At 51.3% G+C, this 25,659-nt stretch overlaps 7 protein-coding genes across 7 annotated transcripts; 3 read left to right on the top strand and 4 right to left on the bottom strand.

Moving 5' to 3' along the window:
- Window positions 1-37: 37 nt before the first annotated feature.
- MAA_07149 (Fungal specific transcription factor) lies at window positions 38-2,700 on the bottom strand (the record flags this gene model as incomplete). Its single annotated transcript, XM_007825147.2, has 8 exons — window positions 38-135; window positions 185-297; window positions 321-1,247; window positions 1,302-1,553; window positions 1,607-1,894; window positions 1,947-2,196; window positions 2,253-2,470; window positions 2,597-2,700. The coding sequence occupies 8 exons, from the start codon at window positions 2,698-2,700 to the stop codon at window positions 38-40; spliced, it is 2,250 nt and encodes a 749-aa protein (XP_007823338.2).
- Window positions 2,701-4,550: 1,850 nt separating this feature from the next.
- MAA_10780 (rna-dependent rna polymerase) lies at window positions 4,551-6,845 on the top strand (the record flags this gene model as incomplete). The annotated part of the gene is made up of 2 exons (XM_011412699.1): window positions 4,551-4,641; window positions 4,702-6,845. The coding sequence occupies 2 exons, from the start codon at window positions 4,551-4,553 to the stop codon at window positions 6,843-6,845; spliced, it is 2,235 nt and encodes a 744-aa protein (XP_011411001.1).
- Window positions 6,846-7,291: 446 nt separating this feature from the next.
- MAA_07148 (Acyl carrier protein-like protein) lies at window positions 7,292-11,137 on the bottom strand (the record flags this gene model as incomplete). The annotated part of the gene is made up of 1 exon (XM_007825146.1): window positions 7,292-11,137. The coding sequence occupies one exon, from the start codon at window positions 11,135-11,137 to the stop codon at window positions 7,292-7,294; it is 3,846 nt and encodes a 1,281-aa protein (XP_007823337.1).
- A 1,973-nt stretch (window positions 11,138-13,110) lies between these two features.
- On the bottom strand, window positions 13,111-14,643 carry MAA_07147 (amino acid transporter; the record flags this gene model as incomplete). The annotated part of the gene is made up of 1 exon (XM_007825145.1): window positions 13,111-14,643. The coding sequence occupies one exon, from the start codon at window positions 14,641-14,643 to the stop codon at window positions 13,111-13,113; it is 1,533 nt and encodes a 510-aa protein (XP_007823336.1).
- A 3,784-nt stretch (window positions 14,644-18,427) lies between these two features.
- On the bottom strand, window positions 18,428-18,913 carry MAA_07146 (uncharacterized protein; the record flags this gene model as incomplete). Its single annotated transcript, XM_007825144.1, has 1 exon — window positions 18,428-18,913. The coding sequence occupies one exon, from the start codon at window positions 18,911-18,913 to the stop codon at window positions 18,428-18,430; it is 486 nt and encodes a 161-aa protein (XP_007823335.1).
- Window positions 18,914-20,166: 1,253 nt separating this feature from the next.
- On the top strand, window positions 20,167-21,276 carry MAA_07145 (uncharacterized protein; the record flags this gene model as incomplete). Its single annotated transcript, XM_007825143.1, has 1 exon — window positions 20,167-21,276. One exon carries the CDS (start codon window positions 20,167-20,169, stop codon window positions 21,274-21,276), a length of 1,110 nt encoding a protein of 369 aa, XP_007823334.1.
- A 1,672-nt stretch (window positions 21,277-22,948) lies between these two features.
- Window positions 22,949-24,792, top strand: MAA_07144 (Choline transporter-like protein; the record flags this gene model as incomplete). Its single annotated transcript, XM_007825142.1, has 3 exons — window positions 22,949-23,302; window positions 23,388-24,410; window positions 24,472-24,792. 3 exons carry the CDS (start codon window positions 22,949-22,951, stop codon window positions 24,790-24,792), a joined length of 1,698 nt encoding a protein of 565 aa, XP_007823333.1.
- Between the last annotated feature and the right edge of the window lie 867 nt (window positions 24,793-25,659).

The following is a 25,659-nucleotide window of genomic DNA, read 5'->3' as shown; positions in this document are numbered from 1 at the left end:
CACAACTCCATATCGCTACCGAATCCAAATTCACAACCTAGAAATAAAACTGCTGTTGCGGCTGCCCCGGTGGTGGCTGGGCCATAAAGTCAAAGTTCATGGCGTCTACGCCTGAGTTCCACGCGTCAGGCGATTCTGCAAATTGTCATTATTGGAGAGAAGTTTCGACAAAGGAGAAACTCACCACCCCATATGGAGTCGTACAGGTCCATTGGCGCCAATTGTGCCTGGTCGACCGATAGGCCGGGGAGGCCGTCGAGGCTCATATTCACCGGCAGCGGCTGGGAGAATGTGATCCTGCATCGCAGTTAGACATGTACTGATAGAAAAAAGGAGCCTGTCGTTTTGAAACTTGCCCTGCAAAATCCTGCAGCGACGCCCCGTTCTGCATCTCGGCCATGGCGAGCGCAGCGTCCTCGCGAGGGTCGCCCGCTGCTTGCGCGGCACGTAGCTGCGCACCTAGGCTTGCTGCGTTGGCGCTGCCCAGCATGAATGGCGGAAGAGGCGTTCTGGTGCCGCTCCCGCCGCCGGATGAATCCCCTTCGCGCTTGAGTAGCGTGCCGATGACCGTTCCGTGCTCGTAAATGTTCTTGAGGGCAGTGAGGGCCCGCCACAGGGGCCCGGAGAGCTCAATGTCCTTGTCGCTCACCGCGATATGGGGCTCGGGCGAGCTGGCCTCCTTTGCGGCAGTGGCCGAAAGCGCGGCAATCAGGTCTCCTTGAAGCTGGCGGATTTCCGGGTCCGCCTTGGTCTCGCACAGAATGCCGAGAAGGAGCGCAGACGACAGCCCGTGGTATGTGAATGCCCAAGTTCGAGTTGGAATCACGGAAAGTTGGTGCATTGCCAAAAACATCCGAACCGTTTGTGTGAGGTTATCTTTGCACCTATCTGCCAGCTCCTTCTTTTGCTTAGGGTCGAAATCACATGTGCGTTTGAGAGCAGGCCGACAAGCTACTGAGATGACGAAGGAGGTGTGTAGCCGGATTGCGTAGTATTGGAGACGGTGGAGTGCCGTCTTGCACTGCTCCTTGTCCTGCATATGTGGTAGTGAACGGCGGCGAAGGTTCTCCACTGCCTCGCAATTGTCCACAATTTGCGCGTAGGTTGATGTCGCGATTGCGTCGGGGTTCAGTCGTCGTGAAATAATCTCTATGAGATGATACATCATCTCTAGATATGTGAATTTACCGGGTGGTGTGTCAGAGCTAATAGGGATATCGCAGCTTGGGAAATTTGTCATGGGAGTTCTCCGGAGGACGTTAGCTCGGCAACATGGAGAATAGGACCGAGAAAATACATACCTGTCAAATGAAAGAGACGTCAGAGTATCGTGCCAAACGCATGTCCACCAAAGCTTCCGTCGCGTCATCTCCTTCACCTTGGCATCCGGTGGGACACTGTCACGGCCCTCCAAGCTAGAAGTGCGGTGAAGTCCTAGCGACTGTGCCAAGCGGCATGTGAGACCGGTCAATGCCCAGGAGGCTTCTGCCTTCATATCATTCAAAAGGACAAAACTTGTAAGCAATAAGGCCTGGATGGAGTCAAAAGATGGACTGGTAACGTTGTCAGTGTTGAGCACTTGGGCAGGTGGCGCCGAACAACATACCGCAGCAAAAAGTTACCCAATCGCAGAAAATGAAACGAAATCTGAATATATCTTTGAGAGTCGCGAGTGCGAATATGGTATGGGCTCTCATGATACTGAGAGCCAACAGCCAAGACGGCAAATAAAATGGCAAGCCAGGATGCTGCTACTGGTCTTGAAGATTTCATAGCAGTCGAGGCGTTGCGGGAACGGTCCTCAAGGTAGACCATGAGCTTTGATTCGAAATCATCAATATCACAAACGAATCCCCAGAAGGGTTGAGGAATTTCTTTGTATGTACGGAATAATCTAGAAGTTGTCAGCCATTGGTTGCTTTTACTGGGCGTGGCGATCCGCCTACTTCATGACCTCTCGGTCGGAGGGGAGCTCAGCCGAGATATCCTGGGCTAATCGATGGAGATGATGAGACGACATGAGAGGAAACGGGGCGGAAGTATCAAGGCCCAGTATAGACCGCATGTCGCCTCGGATATCCACGCTCACATTCTTTTCAATTGGCGAGGACTGCTCTCGGAGTAAGGCCGGAATGCTATTCTGGCCAAGGTAACGATCCCCCACAGACTCTGTATCATCTAGACTTGTTGATATACCTGGTTAATTTGGTTAGATGCAAGCTATATGACTGTAGTGGGTAGAGATGGGTTACCTATAGTTCGCGGCCAACTGTCGCCGCGCTCGGATTTTCGGCTTTCTTCGTGGGCATCTGAGAATGAGCGAGCACGTTTCTTGGCCTGACCATTTTGATGTGCAGAAGCATTCCTGGTGGCGGAAGAGCGGTTTGGTTTGTACGAGCACAGCTGAGGATGCTCCCGTTTGACGCAATTCTCACATGGCTGCTTGTTGTCACACTTGACCTTTCTTTGTCTGCATGGCCAACATGCGGTTCCTGGACGATGCATTAGCACCGGTTGGTCCCAAAAGAGTTGCAAACAATTGAACCCAACGGCAGCCGTGCGTAGGATCAAGGCCAACAACAACGTCAGGGATTACTTGCCATATCGCACTTTTCGGTGTGAGTGAATGATGCGGTTCGCTTCCTCGGGTGTCAGCTCCTCAATTGGGATCGCCTCCTCAGCTTCGGTAGTCTCGGTCATTATGCAGGAGTCAAGGACTGCTGCAGGGAATGTCAATTTTGCGTATATCGATAGACAGAAAATAGCAGACAATGTATCAATAACACAACCGACTTGCCTGAAAGATGGTCCCAGACACGTGTGCAGGAATGCCGAACCCCCGACGACCTTGCGGTGGATGGACGGCCGTTGTAGTTAGTGAGGCTACGAAGGTCACATGACACGACTTCTGAGCACTGTGCAGGCGTCCTTTTCCGTCGCATCCAGCACCGTGCAATTTACTTGTTATCACACGCCACGCCACAAATACTCCGTAGATACCAGACGTATCTCCCCTGACAGGTTCCCCGCTTCTTCATCGCCGTTTTTCGGCGCGCCTCAGTCCATCTGCCTCCAGCTCCAGGAACTTCCTGGACTTTCTCAGGCCCACACCACAAACTAGCGTCGGTAGATCCCGCACTAGTCTGGATTCCTTCACCTGTTCAATGTTCCATTGCGATCTGAGTGTTGGCATTTTGGGCTAGTTGCTCGGAACTCCTTCTGCTGACTGGTTAGGCATGATCAGTCGTTGACTTTACCTTTGCTATTGCTTTGCTGTTGCGTTTGCCGTTGCTTTTGCTCTTGCTTTGCTCCCGCCTTGCTCTTGCCTTGGCCCTTGCTTTGCTCAGTTGAAAGCAAACCAGCTATATTCGGGCTTTACATGTCATCACTTCTCGCGGCTCAACGATGCGAAAGAGGTTGTCAAGTGACAACTCTTCAATGTCGAAACGAGCCAAGAGCATAGAAGACAAACAGAAGGAACAGGTGAACAATGCCATCGATTCAATTCCTTTGAGATCGACCCCGAAAACTCAAGCCTCGAGCCCGGCGTCAGTGTTGGGGTCGTTCGGGACACAAAAAAAGTCGTTACCTTTCCCACGACCTGTTGGGATAGCCACATCATTTTCTGCGTACACTACATCCCAAAATACATCATTCTCAACGGCATCGGGGTGTAACTCGCCACTTGACGATAGCGGCTCCGATTACTTCACCAGTCAAGAGTCGCCATACGACTCGGAAAAAGAGGTCGCAGATGCGTATATCCCTCCCCAAACTTTGGGCACGAGGCTCAAAGGGGTTTGGCGTAAGTATATAACGAAATCTGCTCTGTTTGTTACCATTGCTAATTGGCTACAATTTTCGTAGCTGGGTTTCTGAATGAAACGTTCAATAGCGCGCCACTTGCCGTAATCTGGGAAATAACGCGTATTGCTCTTCACTGTGGAGTAGAATTGACTGATTGTGATGTGCGATACGACGATATATCTCAATGGAGCACCCAGTCTAACCTGCGTAATACGCTTTCGCAACTACCAGCATTCCACGCGAAGAGCATGCCACAACTCAGTAGCCATGATGCTTGGGATCTTGCCCTAAAAGGGTTTCAGTCAACAACTTATGCAGTAATGCTATCCGCAGAGCTAGTGTTGAATCGCAGCTCAACTGGTCCACTGTTCTCACTCAAGCTTCATCCATTACGTCTCGAGCAAAGCCACCGTTTGAGTCGTCGATTTGGAGCTGATAGGTTTCTGGAAATACTGATGCCGTATCCCGATCTCGTGCAAAAGGTCGCCAAGTCCAAAAATGACAACATCTCAACGGATGCAATTGTTAGTTGGTTAACAGAGAAGCATTATTTTCTCGGGCGGCGATGGACTGCATTCTGCTGTAGACCGGCAACAAGGAGGAAGGGGGTCCGCAAGGATGCTCCAGCTGTACCGCAGGCCAGGGTATTCTTTTTTGCTTCAGACGGGGATAGTTTCGAGGGATGCCCTGATGGCTCATTGCCGCCAATCGCGCAAGCCAATACTCCGGGTATAAGAACCAAAATGCCGGTTCACAAGTTAATGGACTGGGCAATTGGGGGTCTCAGCACGACAAACCAACAGGTCCCTAAACTGTTTTCCAGAATTACTCTAAGTAGGAGCCAACCGACTCATTTGACGCTCCTCGACTGTCACAAGCTGACAGCTATTCTAGGTCTTAGTCACACTCATGCCACCGTTGTCCTCGAAAAACATCAAATCCATAGCTTGGACTATGACATTGGGACTCATAGCACAATGAACGACGGCATAGGCAGGATATCGAAAGCGCTCGCGACCAAGATCGCCTCAAAACTGGGCCTCACAGACCTTCCATGTGCTTTCCAGGCACGGTTAGGCAGTGCAAAAGGAATGTGGATTATCGATAGCGATCCAACCCTCGGAGACGGAGACTGGATTGTGACGTATGCATCTCAAGTAAAATGGGATTGCGATCATGAGGACAGCCACCATCGCACTTTCGAGGTCAAGGAATGGCCAAAAGAGCCCAGGCCTGCGTCATTGAATCAACAGTTCATACCAGTCCTGGAGGCTCAGGCTATCAACCCAGCTAAGATGCGAAATTGTATTTCAGCCCATCTGCGTCGTGGGCTGTTAGAAGAACTTGCCGCACAAAAGATGGCCATTGAAGACCCCGCGGAGATGAGACTCTGGTTACAGCAAGGTGGCGGGTCAAAACCAGAAGGACCCGAGAATAGTATGGCTTTTCTCGGCGGTCTTCCGCGAGACCCGGAGAAAGCAATGGCTTTCCTATTAGATTCTGGTTTTCACCCGAAAAGTTGCAAGTATCTACAGGAGCTCTGTTGGCGTGCTGCACATAGACGAACAGAAGTCCTGAAAGCAAAGATGAATATTTGCGTTCCCTGTTCTGCCTACCTTCTCATGGTTGTTGACTTCTCATCAACACTAGAAGAGGATGAAGTTCATGTATCCTTTTCCACAAAATTCCAGGTCGATGGTTTCTGCGACACACTCTTGGAGGAAATGGATGTGCTTGTAGCCAGAGCGCCAAGCCACCTGCCCAGCGACATTCAACGGGTGAAAGTTGTCTCGAGACCCCAACTAAGACATTTGAAGAATGTTATTGTCTTCTCAACAAAGGGTCGGTCATCTCTTGCTGATAAACTGTCTGGTGGGGATTATGACGGAGATCGAGCCTGGGTCTGCTGGGACCAAGAGATTGTCCAAAATTTCTGGAATGCAGCTGTGCCAGATGACGACACAAATCCTGAGAAGTTGGGCTATTTAAGAAAACTGAACAGATCAATGGCTCAAATTCGTCGAGAAGAGACTGGTGACGAGGCCGTGTGCTCCAAGTTCCTTCACGAGTCGCTCGCTTTCAACATGCAACAATCTATCCTTGGAAAATGTACCGACTACAAAGAGCGCTATTGCTATCATACCAAGAGCATATCAAGCAAGAATATTGTCATATTGAGTAGGCTGTTGGGATGTCTCGTCGATCAGCCAAAACAAGGATATATTTTTACAAATTCTGATTGGCACCAATTCCGTCAGGACCTGCAGATACGGACGCTTGAACATGATCCAGAGTACAAGCGAGAACGCGCGTCTTATAATATTTCCAAGCAGGCGAACCCGCATATCCTTGATTATTTAAAGCACGTGGTTGCGGAAAGAACAGTTGCAGAGGCTCTTACGGAGTTGACAAAAACTCTTGAAGGCTTCGAAGCTTGCCATTATGATGAGCAGCTAACAAGAATGTTCAACTTCTATGATAATCACTATAAGAATAGTCACGATGAGAATAAGGCTACGTGGCGCAATGTTAAGAATGCGCTCAAGGAAGACATTGAGTCTGTTGCCAGGCTATGGACAAATACGATCACTAAAGATAAAGATTATGTTGCCAGTGTCGGGTCAATTTACCAGCAATGGCATCGAATTCAACCACTACCAACCGAGAGTTCCTCCGACTTGGTTAAGCTTCTACTTCAGCCTTACATGGCGGATCGCCAGTCAACCTTGTGGGAGCTACTCAAAGCCTCTTTTGCATTCAAAGAACTCTACAATCGTAAAACTGCTTTTCTTTGGCAAATGGCGGGGCGACAGCTTGCTATGCTGAAGCCAATGATGTCTCACAGCGCAGTCATGACTTCTTGTGTCCTTGTGGTGCCGGGACTATATGGTGTGCTAAAGCCAGATAAAAAATTAATCGCTACAAGACGAGTGCAGCGATTGGCAGAAACAGAGGGCATTTATAACTTGAGCGCGGGCGACTTGGAGGCGCTGGAGTGGCATGATGACGTGGACATGCATGAAGAAACGGATGATTAACAGGGCAAATTTCTCATTGGCTGTTTTACCGTGCTGCTCGATCTCTTCTAGATCTCTTTTCTGGACAGCAGGGCGTTTGAGTTTATTCATGGATACAGCTTCTCTTGCACAATAGGCGCCAATCGTAATGGCAATACCATTCCTTGAGGACTTGTGCATGGTGCAGAATCATGTGACGCGATATACTGACCAATTCCCACCCAAGCTGTCTGGGTTCAAGTGAGCCTACCCAAGAACTGTGGGCAGAGAAGGAAGGAGCGACGCAGATTGACATGTTTTACATTCAGTGTCCCATCAAAAAATGTTTTCCGTTGAGCACGGCACACATGACATTGAGCAGAAAACAACAAATACGTGTGAATTGATATTACAAGTGTCGTAATGTATAACATGGTTTCCCGAAATTCTTATCCTCCCTCATTCATCAAAATATGCTAATTACAGGATTAGATTGGCTCGTCTCTGGGCTCAATAAGCACCTCGTTCACGGCTACATTCTCCGGTTGAGTAACAGCATACAAAATAGCACCCGCGACATCCTCAGCATCCAGCACCTTGGCCCCGGTGGGCTCGCCATACTTCTTCAGAGCCTCGGCATCTGTAGAAATGTTCAACAAGCCAGTATCAACGTTCCCTGGCTGAATAGCGGTGACACGGAGGCCTGAGCCGACAGTCTCCAGACGCAGACTTTGCAGCGTAGCCTCAACAAAGAATTTACTGGCAGAATACACACCGAGACCAGGGAAGACCTTGCGGCCGGCATCCGATGAGATGGCAACAATGTGGCCACGCTTTCGCTCAAGGAAACCAGGGACTGTTGACGAAAGGCAGTGCAGCAGCCCCTTGCAGTTAATGTCGACGGTGCGTTCCCATTCCTCCGTCTGACAGTTGGCCATCATGGTGAAATACATGACACCAGCGCAGCTTACGAGAATGTCGATGGGCCCAAGCTTCTCTGTAGCGGTCTTCATGAGAGACTCGACTTGTGCCTTGCTGGTAACATCTGTCTTATGGACCAAAATCTTGCCACTACAAGTGGATAATTTGGTCTTGACCTTTTCGAGCTCATCGATTCGGCGAGCTGCGAGAGCAATGTGAGCGCCCTCGCCAGCCAGCTTAGCAGCAACAGCGGCACCAATACCTGAGGACGCTCCGGTAATAACGGCTACGCGGCCTGACAGGCGACCCTTCTTGGGATGAGGGTGCACACCATTTAGCTTCAGACGCAGTGGTGGTCGTGGGAGCCAGCCACGGGCAAAGAAGTGTCGCGCGTATGTTTCCCACAAATTTCTGTCGATCCTAGGTCGTGAAACGCCATACAGATCCAAAGCTGGCTGAGTAGCCCCGTCACTAAGTATAGTGACCAATTCGAGCGTGTCGACTGTAGGCATACCACCACGAAGAATGTCGACAGTAAAGGGATCATCGCCACCTCGTCCGGACCCACGCTTCTCCTTCCATAAGGCTACCCAGTCGTCCCAAGGAAGTCGTTTGGTAGGATATCCGAGGGCCTCAAGATCCTGGAATACATTTTCGGCAGTCACAGGATCGGGGTCACCCAAATGATACAGCTTCTGCTTTGTGCAAGGGTGATTAGCCAGGGTGACAATGGCCTGACTAACAAAGTCTACGGGTGTCATCTCTGCCAGCCAACCATCGACCTTGGGGGCGTATCCCAGATGCAAAGATTCAACAATCAACGCATTCAAAAGATCGTACGTGTTGGTCGCGCCAGTAAGGCTATGACCACTGATGGTACCAGGTCGATACACTTTGACATGCATGCCTCGTCGGCCAGCCTCGTACACCAACATCTCAGCAACCCATTTGGTTTGACCGTACCCATCAGGCAGTTTTGTCGGTACATCATCTATATCCAGCATGGCTTCCTCTGTCCAGGCAGTTTTCGAGGGCGGCAAGACTCCGTTGGTCGATACGTGGTGGACAGTGGCGCCACCACGAGAGGCAAGCCTTAAAACCTCGCGAGTGCCTCCAACATTGGCATTTCGCAGTGCGGCGTAGGGGTAAACCAAATTGACAGTGGCAGCTGCGTGGACAATAACATCAACGCGTGAAGCAAGGTCCTGGAAAGCTTCCGGGGAGAGACCAAGGCGGTTACGAGCCAAATTACCGGGTACAACTTCCATTCTCTCAAGCATAGCGTCATTCCATATTCCCTGATCAATCAAATTCTTTCGAATACGCGCAATTCCAGCTGGACGACAGTCGATGTTTGGGTCTGTGAAGCGAATGAGGCAAAGGATTTGAGCTGAGGTGCTTTCCAGAAGAGACTTCAGAAGGAAGGCGCCCAAATAACCCGTCGCACCAGTAAGAAGTATAGTCTCCGCATCACCAAGGCGGCACATAGGCTTGCCATTGGATTTGATGTCATCGGGCAGAGCCGAGTCGGCCAGTAGCACGGCGGGAAGGTCGGCTTGTACGGCAGCTGTATGGCCATCTCGCGCAGCTTGTACCGCTTCCATATGACCCTCTAGAGTTGGCGTACCGGCGAGGGGTGCAAGAGGAATTGGGAAACCAAATGTTCTCGTCAAACGGCCAGCCAAGTCAGCCAAAGTTAAAGAGTGGCCACCCAAGTCAAAAAATGTATGGCTCTGGGAAATGGCAGTTGCAGGAATGTTGAGAGACAACGCCCACATTTTGATGATGGTGTCCATTTTGATTCTCGTATCATGCTCCTTTTTAGCATTGATATTTGGGGTCTTTGGCGACGGTGGAGGAGGCAGGGCTTTGAGATCCGTCTTTCCTGAGACGCCATTCGTGGGTAGCGTCTCAAGTTCAACCCACAGAGTGGGAATCATGTAGTGAGCAAGATGGTCGGAAAGTGCTCGACGAGCGACAGGACTGTAACCGGACTCGTCCACCACCAAAACGGTTCGATTGCGAATCTCGCCCTTGTCGGGGACAACATAAGCCACCAATTGCTTGTCTAGGCCATCGCCACGAGCAACCACGGCGCAAGCTCGAACCGCCAAGTGCTTTACAATTGTTGTCTCAACGGCTCCAGGCTGGACGGTGTATCCTCGAGTCTTGATCATTCCACCTACTCTACCGGTAATTTCGAGGAGGCCAGAAGGGAGCATCCTGGCCATATCTCCGGTTCGATACATTCTGGCATCTAGACCGGTCGAGAATGGATCAATTTGGAAGGCTTTGGCTGTAGTCTCCGGAAGGTTGAGGTACCCTCTGGCTAGCATGTCGCCACCAACATACAATTCACCACTTGTACCTATATCGACCCTGTTGCCGGCGTCGTCGAGGATGTATATGGTCGAGGGATCCATTGGCGGACCGACAGGGCATACTCTTGCCTCGTAGTCAATAAAGGTTTTTATATCACCCGCCGCAACCTCGTGTGTCTCGCTGGCACTGTACACGTTGAGAAGTCGAACAGCGGGGAGCGCAGTGAAAGCCCGACGACAGAGGTCCGTCGTCACAACCTCACCATTGAGCCAGAGGGATTTCAGATGAGGAAGGGTATCGGCGAGGGATGAATGGTGCGTTAAAACTGTGGCAAGGAGGGTCGGGGTCATCAATGTGTCGGTGATTTTTCGAGCTGCGAGGAATTCTACCAGACCCTCTGGATCGTAGCTCACACTGTCTGGAACAGCGACTGTGGTCGCTCCGCGGAGGAGCGGCCGAAGCATTTCCCAGGTGAAGAAGACATTGCAGGCCACTCTGTCACCAGGTTTCAAATCGCTGAGACCAAATCTCAGGTTGTATGAGCAGACAGAGGCTCTATGCGGATTCGCAATGCCCTTGGGCTTGCCAGTCGTACCTGACGAGTATGATACAAATGCGAGCCGGTCAAGATCATCTTCTGCCGGCAATGGGGGCTTAGGCTCCACTAAGATGGGCTCATTTGCGCCAACTGTCATATCTGGCTGGTCAATGACAATGACAGGGATGTCGACATTAAGATTGCTGGCATGGGCCTTTTGCGTCACAATGACGGTTGGCATAGCGTCGTCAATGACATCGCGCAACAAGGCAGCAGGATACGCCAATTCAAGAACTAGATATGCACCACCAGCACGAAGCGCTGCCAGAGAGGCAACGACGTTGTCAGCGCTGCGATTCATGAGCACTCCAACTAAGCAATCTCGGCCGACGCCATATTGACGGAGGCGGTCCGCCAGCGCCCATGTTTCGCTATCGAGTTCTGCGTATGTGAGAGTCCGCTTTTCATCTTCGAGTGCGATCGCTTGGGGAGTAGCCTGGGCTTGCTGCTCAAAGAGCGCTGCCAGGTCCCTAGTGGTGTCGATGATGGACATTTCGAGGAATTGCCAACAAATGTTATTCGGTACCGACGAAAGGAAATGAGTGGCGAAACTGATTTCAGAATGAGAGGTTTTCGGCCCCAAAATTGATCCGAACTGCACTCTATGCCTGCCCTAGGTGTCTGTCTAGTTGGACATGTCAGTCGGTGCAAATACCGTTGGGAGTTGTTCAGGAGTAACACAGGTCACGACGGGGCAGTTTCTGGTGCTTCTCAGGGACAACACTCACGGTCGCAAGGATTGGGTCCTGTTCTGCAATGAGAGAATCAAAGCAGCACACAGTCTCATAAACAACCCCGTGGCTGACACGATGCATCACATTCGACAGAGACAGTGTCAAGAGTGGAGGGCAGACAGACCGTAGGTGGTAATGGGACACGCGACAGCTTTATACGAGCGGTGAAAACTACTACAGCCAACGCGACAGTCAGAAAACCATGTGAATATGACGAGGGGGGACACCGAAGAGCCTATCATGTCTAGGAGCGTTCGATTTGGGGTTCGGTCTGGCATGCGTCCACTTTTCCTAGTCTCATCAAGTCTAGACTTGCTGGTACGGGATGTCGGTCTGAAGCCGATTATGTCGAACTCAACAATGATTGCTGCCGCGCCACAAGACGAAAAGAGCAAGCGGTCACACGACGCCTCGCCCAATCAGGATGGCGGTGAAAGAATTATGGCTATCTGCCCCTTCCCCTTTGCCCTGGGACCCCTCGTAATTGGGGCATGGCTGACATTGCATGTCATGTTGCTCCCTTGCTGCTTGGTCGTAGTCTAGTGGCGTTTTTTGGGTACCCGCCACGAGTCGTCCTGTGTCAGCTTCCCCTCCCCATGGGGAGAAGATCTCAATGACAATTGCGACATGAAGTCTGAAACTTCTTGTCAGGGCGCATAGGTGTTTGAATGATTATTTCTGTTCAGTCTGCACTTTGGTCTGCATAGCCGACAGTTCTTCACCCCCGCGCTGCAAACGGTAATCGAGGGACTGGGTTGACATTTCGATGGCCCATTACCGCTTCTGGCTTAGCGTCTCTGAGAAGGCATGAACCCCCAACAAAAAACGAACCCCTGTCGACATTTGGAGATTGTTGGACATGAAGGAACACAGACACGTTTTGACATGTGAAAGTATTCGTGGCACAGAGAAGGGAACAGGCCTTTACTCCCTGGCCCATTAACAATTGGCAATGAAATTTCGACTAGGCAGCAAGTGCTGAGTGAAATTGAGCGTGGATACATCTTGTCCGGTCGGTGGACAGATTGCAGTAATTGCGATTTCATGAGTGCCAAGTGTACTCCGCGCGGAGTGCTTGTATTACAAGCAAGCTGGCTGACACCTGTGTGCCAGACGCCTTCGCTTCATCAAGGCAAAGAAATGACTACACGTCATGCATTATGGTCGAGTAATCAAGCCAACCGCGGAGACTTGAGCTTCCCCACGTTTTCGCCGGTCATTGACCCATGCCCGTGACTTTTCTCAGCACAAGTATTTTATCGCAGGACGCTTCGGCTTGAACGGTTATCTGAAGTCTTGGATTGGAGACTGATCTTAGGGACGTCGAGTTGTTCTGCGTTCACTTGGCGATAGGAGAGCTTGGGCATAAAATTTGCTCTAGGCAACAAGACCCTGCGCGATTTTGATGGCATCCCAGTGCCATCGTGGAGATGAATGGCGTAGACAATACCGCAAGTGTCTCGCTCAATAGCGGCCGACTGTCGTGCCTGTCGCATTTCTCGAGTCCCAAGGACGGTTCATTGAACCTAGAAATTAATCACGATTTCCCGCACATGATAGGATCATGACCAAGGTGGCCAGTCAGCTATTAGTCCATTGCTCCATAAACGGGTATCATTACTATATATAAGTCTGATTATGACTTGATGCTGATGAACTTTCACAAAACACAATCGCCATGCATGCATGCAAAAAAACGCCATCCACAAGAGGCCACCACAATACTCGCACCTTAAATCTCAGTACGTCCCATACTGAGGTCAATATCCTCAATCTTGATCATCTTGGTGCGGAACACAAGCTTGTGACCAATGTACAAGACAATGAAGAGCAGGATACTGACGTAATTGACAAAAAAGTCGCTCGTGTTCCACTTGATGAAGACGGTGAATCCACTGGTCAAGATGATCAAAACGTTGAAGAACAGACCGAACCAGGACAGATAAGGCTGGAATGGAGCAACATAGGGTAGCGACGAGCGAGGCTGTCCGCGACTTTGAAGAACCTTCATGAAACGCAAATGGCAGGTGTTGATGAGAGCCCATACAATAAAACCAGCAACAGCTGTGATGTTCAAGAGCCAGGTAAACACAGTCTCACCATTCTGCGACAAGTTGAGGAAGGCGAGCAAACCGAGCAGCGAGCAGAAGGCGACGGACCAGTACGGGGTGCCGTATCGGTTGGTCTTCTTGAAGACGGCCGGGGCCAGGCCTTCGTCAGCAAGGGCGTACAAAATGCGAGTGCTGGAATAAACGTCGGAGCTAGCGGCCGAAAGCACGGCAGTCAACAAGACGGCATTGATGATATCGGGAAGGACCTGGACGCCGGCAAGCTTGGCAACAATGACGAGAGGCGAGGCAGAGGCATTCTGAGCCGTGCTCTGCAAGTCGGCGTTGTCATAGGGAATGTTGATTCCGATGAAGAAGACGGTGCCAACGAAGAGGACGAAATTGCCCCAGAAAGTCCAGCGTATAGCCTGGGGAATGGCCTTGCGAGGATTCTCGGTCTCGCCAGCACCAATACCGACAAGCTCGGATCCCTGGTAGCTGAAGCCAGCCGTGATCAGGACGGACCAGAAGCCGACAAACTTGCCAGAGGCGCCTGACACGACGTACTCTGCAAAGGCACCAGGATACGTCCAGTACCTGAAGCCAATATAGCCCTGGTCTCCAGCGCCCGCATTAATACACATGCCGAAGATGATGAAGCCAATCACGGTCACGACCTTGATGCTAGAGAACCACATTTCCATCTCACCAAAGTACCTGACGGGGAAGAAGTTGACAGCAGTGAAGATGACCCAGAAGATGGCAATCCAGACACCAATGTTGACAGCCTGCGTCCAGTATTGGATGATGAGACCGGCAGCTGTAAGTTCGAGACCAAAGGTAATGGACCAGCTAAACCAGTAGATCCAGCCCATGGCAAAGCCCAAGGTAGGGTCAACAAAGCGGCTCGCATAGACGGTGAAGGCGCCAGCAACAGGCATGTAGGCAGCCATCTCACCGAGGGCAACCATGACGGAGTAAACGACGAGACCAATGAAGACGAAGCCGATGAGTAGCGAAGCCGGACCGGCCTTGGCTAGGGCAGCACCGGTTCCGAGGAACAAGCCAGTGCCAAAGGTAGCACCAATGGCGATGAACTGCAAATGACGACCCTGCAACGATCGCGTCAGGCCCGACTGGCCCGCCTCTACATCCTCTGCACCCTTCTTCTCCGTCGCCGGCTCATTGCTGGCTCGCGGGGTCTTTTCGTCGGCCATTGTCGTGGCCGGTGTCTACCTCGAAATCTGGTGAATCGATTCCAAGGGAGAATGGTATGCCTCGTATCTGTCTCTGCGTGTTCCACCGTCGACTTGCCAGGTAGGGGGCGGCGATGGGGAAAGAAATTACTCAGGTTAGCTGGGAGAGAGAAGAATTTTCGCCCGATGCCAAGCGGTGCGAAGGGAAGGCAATGGGCCGCGCCAGGATCGAGGCGCACGGGGGACCAGATTGGTAGGCAAGCAATTGACGACAGACGACCGACGACAGAGCAGCAGGCAGCACAAGAATGGACGACGGCGAATATCGACAATGGGAAGGGTGGGCGAATGTTGTGGTGTGGGCAGGTGAGTCCTCTCATGGACGGGTCATCGGTCTTATTATACAAACGGCGTGGCATGACTAGCACGAGACGAGGCAAGCAAAAAGTTACATATCAGCCACGCCCATGCCCATGCCAGCGACCCTTCTCTGATCCTAGCACAGTTGCAAAAGGAACAGCTTCCAGAGCACCGTCTATCAGCAACAGCCCCATCTGGCCCCATCCGATAGGCAAAATTTGTCCGTTTACGATGCAATTGACTAACAACTCCACGTGGGCAGCGTGGGCGGAAACAGCAGAGACATTGAGGCGCATGTCTGGGGCAGATAGTCAGAGTCACCTTTGCTGGCCGGCACCGGGCGCATTGTCTTGATGCACCGAGTCGAGGAGGATGAGGAATGTGCAAAGAAGGCTGCAGGGAAACTCGTTAGCGCCGCCACCCGCACCACCCATGCAGCCAAGCAGCCGATGGCCGGGTGCATCAGCACAATCTACAGGGGCCGAAGATGGTCAGGCGTCAGTGCTGGCTGGTTCAATCTTTGCAAAGTTCTGCTGTGTGGGCAGAATCGCCCGTGGCTCGGTGATGCCGGTCCGCTGAAGGCTGCCACACCACAGATCAATTGCCATGGCGGCGGCGTCGCTGCCGTGAGGCCTTGCCAATCAAAGCTCGCCCTTGCCTGAGGAAAGTGACTAGAAGGGAAAGCAGAAAATTTTGCGCTCGCATCATGAAGCACGCCAAGCGCCACATGGCCGAGAAGTGAAAAAAAAAAAAAGTTGGAAAGCAAATCTTTCTTGGTTCTGGTGGAAACCCGCAACAAGCCGTTCGAGGTGCAAAGCTCACTCGCGTCTCCATACTCGCGCATGTCTGCACCTTAATCCGTCGGACGACGAGATAAGACTCGGAAATTCGGGGCTCGATTCGATTATGGCCCTGCCCAGGTTTGCCCGCGCTTTTGTGGGTAAAAGCAGACCGAGCTGTTCCATCGTCGTCCGTTGCCGCGCAGTCGCAGATTCTGTGTGTCAGTCAGCCCAGCGACCAGGACGCTTGGGAGGCGAGTCATTCGATTTGTTGGTTGCGATAACATGCCTCCGCTTTTTTGTTCCTGCGCGTCTTCAAATCCGCCACCACTGCCGCCGCCAGATGTTTGATCCTTTAGCCATCAACCACACGCACGACCGCGTAGCCCTGGCCGCTCAATGCCATTGCGGGCGACACGCCAGCCCAAGATTGTTCACATCAACGAGGCATCGTCGACTGGTCCTCCAAGGGGGATCACGGTGGGCAGGTGGCAGGCAAACAAAGCCCCAGCCCGCGGCCCACGTCTCAGTCACGATGCACGATCTAGCCTGCAGAGTGATTATTATCGCCTAATGCAAACATGGGACTCTTCGTACTACCTGTGGAGAAACAAAGCTATCCAATTATCCTGTCATGCCATGCCGCAGCCAATCGCCCGACACCGGTCCTTGTCCATCCAGGCCAACTCTCAGATACCCCAGATATCCCCAGAACTTTGCTTCTGTAGCACCAAAACCGTCTGGTGCCAGAGGTTATTAAACGGGCTCATGGTTCAAAAGGCCATTGTCTCTGACGCAGCCGACACGCCGCATGACGTCAATTTATTTCCCTGTTGCATTCCAAAAGCCGCCGTGTTGCCAGCGCTCAACGGCTCGCAGAAACTTGGGCGCGCCGACACCCAGCCCATTGCCTCGTCGCGCATTCAAACGTCCGGCCCGATGCAATTCGCTTCAGCGCCAGCTTCAGGGGGGCCGGATATCAACGGGGAAGTAGAGTAGCAATGCCGGCCGGAAACTTCCCCGCGATTCGACATGCGCGGCACGGGCGACGGCTCCGCTCTTCCAACGCCGATGTGGTGTCCGCGGCAGATCTGTGGGATGGCGAAGACGAATGAATAAGCCTAGGGTGGTGGTGAATTAGTAGTTCCGGGCTTTGGTTGCGGGGAGTTGCATGGATATTGGTGTAAGATGACGGCGCCTAGTGTGTCTTGTTCCACCAGACGTCGACGGTGTCTTGCATGATGGAGATGGGTAGTTTGGCATGGCCCGCCTGTTGTGCAACCGAGCCGTTTCGACCCGGTTGCTCTTGTATGACGCGACGTTTAGTCACGTCTCGACCGCACATGGTTCTCTGGCCGTCACGGGCTTGTCAAGTCTACATATCTGTCGTCTTGGATTTGCTATGCGCGGGAGCTCGGGACACGTTGCGAGTGACGCTTCGCTTACGGTTCGGGACAACGACGACGGTACGTGTTGCATTGCATGATGCGATTTTCCTGGAACACCGTGGATCAGTGCCCGAGTTGATGGTTTTGTGATCCAAAATGGCTTACCCGGTATAGCAACTGGTACTTGCTATTCGCTCCGCAGTGGCTTAGGAAACGGCTGTTGCTGCATAAGAGACAGTTTTAGTTTCAGACAACGATCTGGCAATACGTCAAGTACTCTCTAAATAGTTGTGATGCCGCTTCGCTACCGTAGATGATGAACATGAGCACGTGTCTCAGTGGTAGGTTAAGAAAGTCTCGTGAAAGAAATTTAGGTGATCCGGGTCTGCTGAGCGGCGAACGAGTAGCCCGACCCCTGGTACCACGAATTTGTGTCCTAGAATAATGGATTAGTGATTTCTGGTCTTGTACAGCAGGCAGTACCCTGATGTCTGTACATACCAATTTGACTCTTTATCCGTGCTGTTGCTGTTGCTCCCGCCACGACATTGTCTTTTGATCGAAACGCAGCCAATTGCCATAGTAGGAGGCCTTGAAGGAAAGACGTGTGTGTTCATGATTATCGGGTAGGCATGTATCACTCTACACATATCGGAGCCCGATGCTAGTATTTGCTTGCCTTCTGTTTCGCGGTTTGTGTTTCTCAAATCACTTGTGTATCGTTGAGCTGACGGGATTATAGGAACACTATTTTTTCAGGAATTCTGTGAACATGCGCCGTGGGCTATCCTGGAAGCTCATGATTTTGCCCATTACTGGATATGTTGCGGCCCGAGTTTGGATGTATCTGGGAACTTTGGGTCTGGTGCTACAAACCGCACGTGAGCCAGAAAGGCCTAAAGAAGCAGTTTTAAAATTAGCTGCGCCTTTGTTGAGGCTTGTCGAGTCTATTTGGGGTTTGGCTCGTTCCCCGGACTGGAACGTTTCCATCAACGCTTATACGCCAGCGTCAGATGGTAGGTCGTTGGGCGTGAACATCACACGAGTGCAAAAGCCGGCTTCGGGCTACAGTAGGTTTCCAAGTTCTTCATTCAAGATACATTGAAATGAACCAATTAACTAAACGCGTTGCCATCTATCGATTGATATATTTTCCATTGCCAACAGTGCAGTGGCTCGGGCATCGGGGCACCAAAACCTCACCATACATGAGCTGTTGGCCGAGTTTACTCAAAATGGAACTCGAGTGCATCCTCCAGACTTTGTGGTTCTTCTTATCTACTGCTCGCCCTCGGGAGCCAACTCAATTTGGTCACCTCCCTCGTCGGCACCGAATGCTGCCTCGCAGTTATTTGCATCCCAGGCCTCTCCAAAAGTAGTCTTCACCGTCTTGCAAGCATCGCTTTCGTCCACCTCATTTGCTTCTTCGCAGTCGTTGACGAACATGGCCACGCCATAGTCCTCGCTAGCCTTCTTGCATGCGACAACTTGTTCGGGGCTTATCGTGCCACTAGGGCAAGGTGAATTCTGGTCCGTGATGCACGCCGGGTGCTCATCGCGAATGCAGTCTGCAATGACTTTGTCCTCGTCCATGCACATTCCAATGGCCCCCTTACACTCTGGCCTAGTGAAACCAATGCAAAAGTTGGCGCCAAGAGTCGAAATGGTATTAGTGTCGGCTGCGATTCCCGCCTCTTGACGGGAGGAAAGGGGCGTGGCTGTGGCTAGGATAGAGGGGACGGCGAGGATGGTGAAAACTTTCATGATGGCTACCAGGGCGTTTCTCGATATATAGTTGTGCTGTGTTTTGGATGCAATCAATAATGGGCAGAAGGGTATGTAGCCGAGGAGGTAGCTGGGATTTGATTGAAACCAAAGCAACCACACCTTGTAAAGTACATCTGGAGTTTATATACATGTAGAAAGATGGAAGGGAGAATAATAAATGCCATGCTATAGCAGCTCAGCTTTATCGGCCGCCGTTGGCACGTCGGAGTCGGCGCATAATTATGGCCACATGCAACTATACCTCCTGAGTCAAATGATTAACCTGGCGTTGACCCGAGCCGAGTCGGGAAGAAGCCACGTCACTCAAACATCTCCGATGGCGCTTTAAAATAATTTCATTTAAGCCCTGAATCATGGAATCATGCAAAGACGACTATGAGCCCAGGCAATACCGCGGGAATACATTAAACCAGGCCTATAACGATAATGTCTCTGAGGCATTTTTCAATATTATAACCCGACTACAGGGATTATATTATTAAGACGTGAATATTATTTTCAGAACCCACTTTTGACTAGTATTATAAGGCTGGTCAGAAATTTACCAAGAGAGTAAAGTGGCATATAATTATAGTTTTATATACAAAATGCCACTTATATATGATATATAAAAGAGAGAAGCGTGTACGCTAAATCGCTACAACACAGGATCGTTATAAACCTGCTTTACTGCACATTACAGACTCAAGTCTATGAAGCTGAAAGGTCGCGGCAAGCGAGTCATGGCAAGCTGGCAGATGCTTGTAGAACGGCGTCAGGTAGTATTACTGGCACTTGTAGTTCCACATGGTGGGAATGTGGGTTTCAAAGGCCCCAAGCCTGGTTGTTTATTACTATTATTAGCATGCCTATCTCGGGAGCCTAGCAAGCGAGATAACTACTTCATGCTACCAGAGGCTCATGAGCAGCATATCAATGCAAGTTAATTAATATACCTATAACTAGTTTATATTAACTCGGATTTATGAGATACTGCCGGTATACCTAAACATTTTGCCAACAAAGGCGCACAAGTATTATTAATCGTTGCGGAAATGCCTCGAGTCACGCTCAAGGCAAGTTCCGTCGTAAAGTTCCTGCTGCGTGGTGTGCACCTCGCCATAAAACGGCCATGGCAGCCTAAATAAACCAATACAAAGTCCCCTACTTGCTTCAACGTTCTATTATACTTCTACATCTTTGACAAGTCTTGGGTTCCTTGTCATCAACCTCCAGAATCGCACGCAAATATGAAGATTTCAATCACCCACCTTGCTCTTCTCGGGCTGAGTTGCGCACAACTACAAATAAGCGGCAGAGCGCCCCAGGGTCCAGAGCCGCCGAGCAAGCAAATTCTTGATGCCATAAAGGACGGCATCAAGGATTGGGGACCGGCCGGGTCGCTCAAGCCCCCCAAAGACGGACCCAAACCCCCCATCAAGAACATGATAGGCGGCTTGCCGGAACTTCACAAGCCCAAGCCAGGCAGTTCGGATTGGAGGGACGACACTCTAAAGGGGCCTAGAAAGAAGCCCGGCAAGACGTGCCCAAACAGCAACCCATGCCCGAAGCGTGATGTAGCATGCGACTTCGGCCCAAGCAGCTCAAACAGCCCCAGTGACAAGGGCAAAGTCAAGGGCAAGGGAAAAGTCGGAGCCGCAGTCATGAACATCCAGGGCGGCAAATTCCTCGACTTCTTCTCCGAGTTGGACCCGGAAGCCTTTGGTCCCCTTATCAAGGCAATCGAGGATGGCGAAATTACAGTTGCCGATATTGAATTGGCTCTGAAGCGTGCCATCTCGGAGACCATGAAGCAGCGCTGGGCTGATTTTGGAAGCGCCGAACAGGCGGCTGAGACTCTGAAGAATATTGCTTTTGATATCTTCGCGACGGCCCGTTACGCAACGCCGCCCGGGTTCTGGCACGACGTCGTCAAGAACCTACCTCCTATTGCCAAGGAAATTCACAACGCAAAAACTCCCGAGGAAAAGCTCAAAATCGCCAATAAGGATATTAATGAAGTCGTGACGATATGGTCATACACGCCAGTCGGCGCGTTTAATGAGAACATGATGAAAGAGGTAGCTAAGGGAACACCCACGGTTACGGCGGTCGCCGTGTCGGTCAACAAGTTGTGGTCATATACCCCTTTGGGCTGGCTCATTAATCAGATCGCGCCTATTGATAGTTGGATACGCGGTGACGACGGCGAGGTTGCGGAGCCGAAGCCGAAGAAGAGACCGGATCCGCCGAAGAAGAACCTCAAGCCTCCGGTTGCCACGTGGGGGAAGTGCAAGGTGAGTCTGAAGCACGTCGTGACCTCGGGCATGGCTGTTACAAAGCTGACATCGATACTCTAGTGCATCCTATCCAGGCCTCCTGCCAGGGGCGACAAGTGCGCAAACACCTGCAGGGCGGTGAGGGCCCTGGGCGGCTGGAAATAAACCGGTGACGGCTCATGTTGGCAGAGATTTCGGGGCGTTTAGTCTGACCTGTTGGGTGTCATGTCTGTGATGGGTCGTAGAGCGTAACCAGGTGATTGGGTCAAGAGCTAAAAGTGTCTGGTGCATTTGCGATCAATGTAGTGATTGTGAGATGAAGAGCTAAAAAGCTAGAGTCCATTTAAGAGAAGGAAGGGTCCTGTGCCTGTATGGCTTATGTTATTGGGGTACTGGATGAAATCGATTTACTGTTCTCTCCGGTCTTGTGTCGTTTAACGTGATCCAACGTCGAGAGCTTTCACCACTTACACCATCAACCGGCCCATCCCGTGACCTACCCTGCAGCCGGCAGACGGGCCAAAATCTAACAGGCACAAGCATTGGAGACCATTACTATCTAGCCCTTATTGTGATATCACAGCAGCCATGATGTCCTAGCGTTCATGACACCGTGAGAGAAGAGAGCAAGTGTTAAATGGATTCGCCATGTCTGTAACAGAAGCGGGTGACAAACCGAAAAATAGATTGCATTGCAGAGAAGAAGATTGAGAAGCTTACGCTGGTAATCTAACTGCGGGTGGTACGGGGCCGCAGGTCCCACGTGGTTTTATAGAAATGATTCGAATTTATCCAAGTCTAACAGTGGCTTATACCATGAGCCATCATGGACAAGTTGCATCAACGTTGAATTGATGTGTCGACTTCTCCACATGAGTATAAACTCGGCCGAGTGGGAGCGGGTGTGCCTTTTCCCTGGTGGCAGGCCATTGCGACGATCAAGTGCCACGGTCTTGGTAGCAAGAATACAATAATGGGTTGACAACGCCGGCGTATCATCTAGACGCTGCCGTTTCATCAAGGTAATTTGAGGTGCACAGCCGTCGGTCGGATATTGTCCGGACCTAGAAGCAGAAAAGTGGGCCAACAGCGTCCTGAGCAATCTTCTTCTTTGCAACAATGGAGCCAGCCCATGTTGTGCTGGGGCCCCTCCGTGTGTGGAGATTTTACAATTCCTGATTGGCCAGAAAGCTCTGCCGACCCAGCGTGGGCAGCCCCTTCCGATCGCCAGCCATGGATGGTTTGGAGAAAACAAAGGAGGGCCGCTGCACCTGAGTGCCGGGCCGAGGGCGATTGTGGTCGAAGCTCCAGGTGGACATCTGGAATCTCCAGCAGTTCAAGTTGGGCGCCGCGATGACGCAATGACCTCATCACTCGGACACGGTAAACCAGACGCGGATAGAGATTGCGGCCATTAGCGCCTGATGCAGGTCCAGTCTGGTCCAGTCTGATGCAAGTTGCCCAAGAGAGGGAAACAACGGGCCACTCGTCACTCCACCTGCCCAGACGCTTTTGCTTGGCATTCATTCCATCACTGCTCTCTAGCTCGTGCTACTTTGTGACAACAAATTACCAGCACCGCCCAGCTCGATTTGACTTTTTGAACTTTGCACGAAACAATCCCCCCCCTTCTCCCCCTTTCCCTCCCTCTTGTCCGTCAGGCCTGCTGCGCAATCGCTTCGCCCAACTTCTCAGTCGGAATCTTTTTTGCAGCAATTTCGTGTAGCTTGATCGGTCGTTGAACGTTGTTACCATGGGGGAGGCAGACAGCTACGCCAACGGTGGCAACGAACGAGGTCCACCGCAGCAATGGGGCCAGCAACAGTATGGCCAGCCCTACGGCCAACCGCAACAGTCCTACGGTCAGCAGCCATATCAACAACAGCAGTACCAGCAGCAATACCAGCAGCCGCCGCCTCAGGGCTATTACAACCAGTCGCAGGATCAGAATCAGAACGGTTATCACCAGCCGCCGCTGCCAGATCAGTACGGCGCGCCGCCGCCATACAGCTTCAACCCGCCCAAGGGCAATGACCCCAACTACTCCTTCGATCAGGCCTTCAAGGTCGAGAAACCAAAGTGGAATGATCTCTGGGCTGGAATCCTCGTGAGTATTGGCGCGCATTGACACGCCCCGACGCGTCCTCGCACGTTTTGACCACTTCCAAATCGCTAACTTGGCCGCTGCCCAGCTCATCCTCGTCTTTGCCGGCTTCGTCGCCGTCTCAATCATTTCCATTCGAGGCTATGTCACCGGCTCACGTGGCAACGGCATCTACGGCGGCGCCAATAATTTTTCTCTGAATAATAACACTATCATCCTTTTCGCCTTGGGCCTCGTCGTTGCCTTCGTCCTGTCCTGGGGCTACGTCGCCGTCGCGCGCATCTTCCCCAAGCAATTCATTTGGATCACGGGCATTCTGAACATTTGCTGGGCTATAGGAACCGCCATCTATTATCTCTATAAAAAGTACTGGTCCGCTGGCATTGTTTTCCTCATCTTTGGACTGTTTACGGCCTTTGCCTTCTACACCTGGATCTCTCGCATACCCTTTTCCGCCCTGATGCTCAAGACGAGCATCACTGTCAGCAAAAAATATGGCCATGTCTATCTTGTTTCCTTGATCGGTGGACTCTTGGCTACCGCATTTGCTGCCTGGTTCTCCGTCACCTTGACAGCCGTCTACGTGACGTATGAACCATCGGCTAATAACCCCAAGTGCGGCGCCGATGGCAAAGGCTGCAGCAAGGCCACAGTCATTGGCTTGGTCGTCTTTATCACTTTTGCCATGTATTGGATTTCTGAGTGGCTCAAGAACACGATTCACACCATCATCTCTGGTGTCTACGGCACCTGGTATTTCTGCGTGCACAACTTTCCCAAGGGTGCCACGCGCGGATCCGCCAAGCGTGCGCTTACCTACAGCTTCGGGTCCATCAGTTTGGGTAGCTTGCTCGTCGCTATTATTCAGTTCCTCCGTCAGTTGTGCTCCGTTGCCAGGCAGCAGGCCGGTGACCAAGGCGGTGTCGGCGGCATGATTGGATATGTCATTTTCTGCATTCTCGGCTGTCTGATTGCCCTGCTCGAATGGGCCCTGGAGTTCCTGAACAGATATGCTTTCTGCCATATTGCACTGTACGGCAAGGCCTACATCCCTGCGGCCAAGGACACTTGGAACATGATCAAGGATCGCGGCATTGACGCGCTGATCAACGTATGTGTTATTCCTACCTGTAGCTCGTCGTCATCCCGCTAACATGATGTGTGTTTGTTAGGAATGTCTTATTGGTCCCGTTCTTTCCTTTGGTGCCATGTTTATCGCCTTTGCTACTTCGCTGTTCGCCTATCTGTACCTGGAATTCACCAATCCAGCATACAACAGAGATGGGGGCTTTACAGCCGTTATTATGGCGTTTGCATTCCTCATTGGATTCCAAATTGCGCTTATTTTCACCACACCAATTTCGAGCGGCATTGATACAATATTTGTCGCGTCCGGTTGGGACCCGCAAGTCATGATTAATGACCACCCAGAACTGTACCAGGAGATGGTCAGGCTGTACCCCAAGGTGCAGCAGGCTATTCAGGTGCGATAATCAACCAGTAGTGGCCGCCAAATGGTGGCCTGAGGCAGGAGGATCGATGAGAATGATGGAGATTGGGAATGATACCATGGGTGACGGTGATTTGTAGTGACGTCTTTTCTCTGTGTAATTGTTTATTAATAGTCTAGAAGTAACTTTATGTCATTGTCCTTTGCGATGTAAAATGAAGGTACAGAGACACCGAATGTAGTATCTGGCCTGGTACTTGCTTTTAACACGGTAAGTGACCATGTATCGTGTATGGTTCGACGACATTCTCAAACTCCACGGGCACGGAATTTCCTTTGTGATACCCGGCACCAGGCTGCCATGTATCCAGCCAGCATCTAACCACATGTCTTTATCGGTCGCAAGGAACAACTGTACCGTTGGGTCTGTATGTACTTGGTATACAGCAACGAGACCCAGCGAGGGTTTGGCAATGTACGGCGGCTGCACGACTAGCCAATTGTTCAGGGGCAGATGAAATGAAACCATTGCGTACACTCAAGTCTCAATAATCGTTCGTGTTTAAAGGGGAACCAATACAGGAAAAAAACTCTACATAGCATTCTCCCGTTCAATGGGCCAGACTACGCCAGCGAGGCTGTGGACATGAATGGCCTGTGTGCCGAATGGTTGTGATGATGTGCATGAGTGGGACGTGGAGCAAGACTGGGAAATTATTACGTCGAGAAGGGGTTTGAGCTTGATGAAGACGAGGGACTTGAAGATGGGGTTGCTGGATTTATGTCTTGTCGCATGTCACATTTTGTCTTTCTGGTCGGTTTGAGTTGGATCGCTTATGTAAACCGAATGGCGAATGGCGAATGACTATTGCCGTGTGCGAGAGAAACATGGCGTCGGAAGTGGCTGGCT

The sequence above is a fragment of the Metarhizium robertsii genome, assembly GCF_000187425.2.
Source record: "Metarhizium robertsii ARSEF 23 chromosome Unknown MAA_Scf_2, whole genome shotgun sequence".
NCBI classification, from domain to species: domain Eukaryota; kingdom Fungi; phylum Ascomycota; class Sordariomycetes; order Hypocreales; family Clavicipitaceae; genus Metarhizium; species Metarhizium robertsii.
Note: the sequence above shows the minus strand (reverse complement) of the source record. Positions and strands in the feature narration are given on the sequence as shown.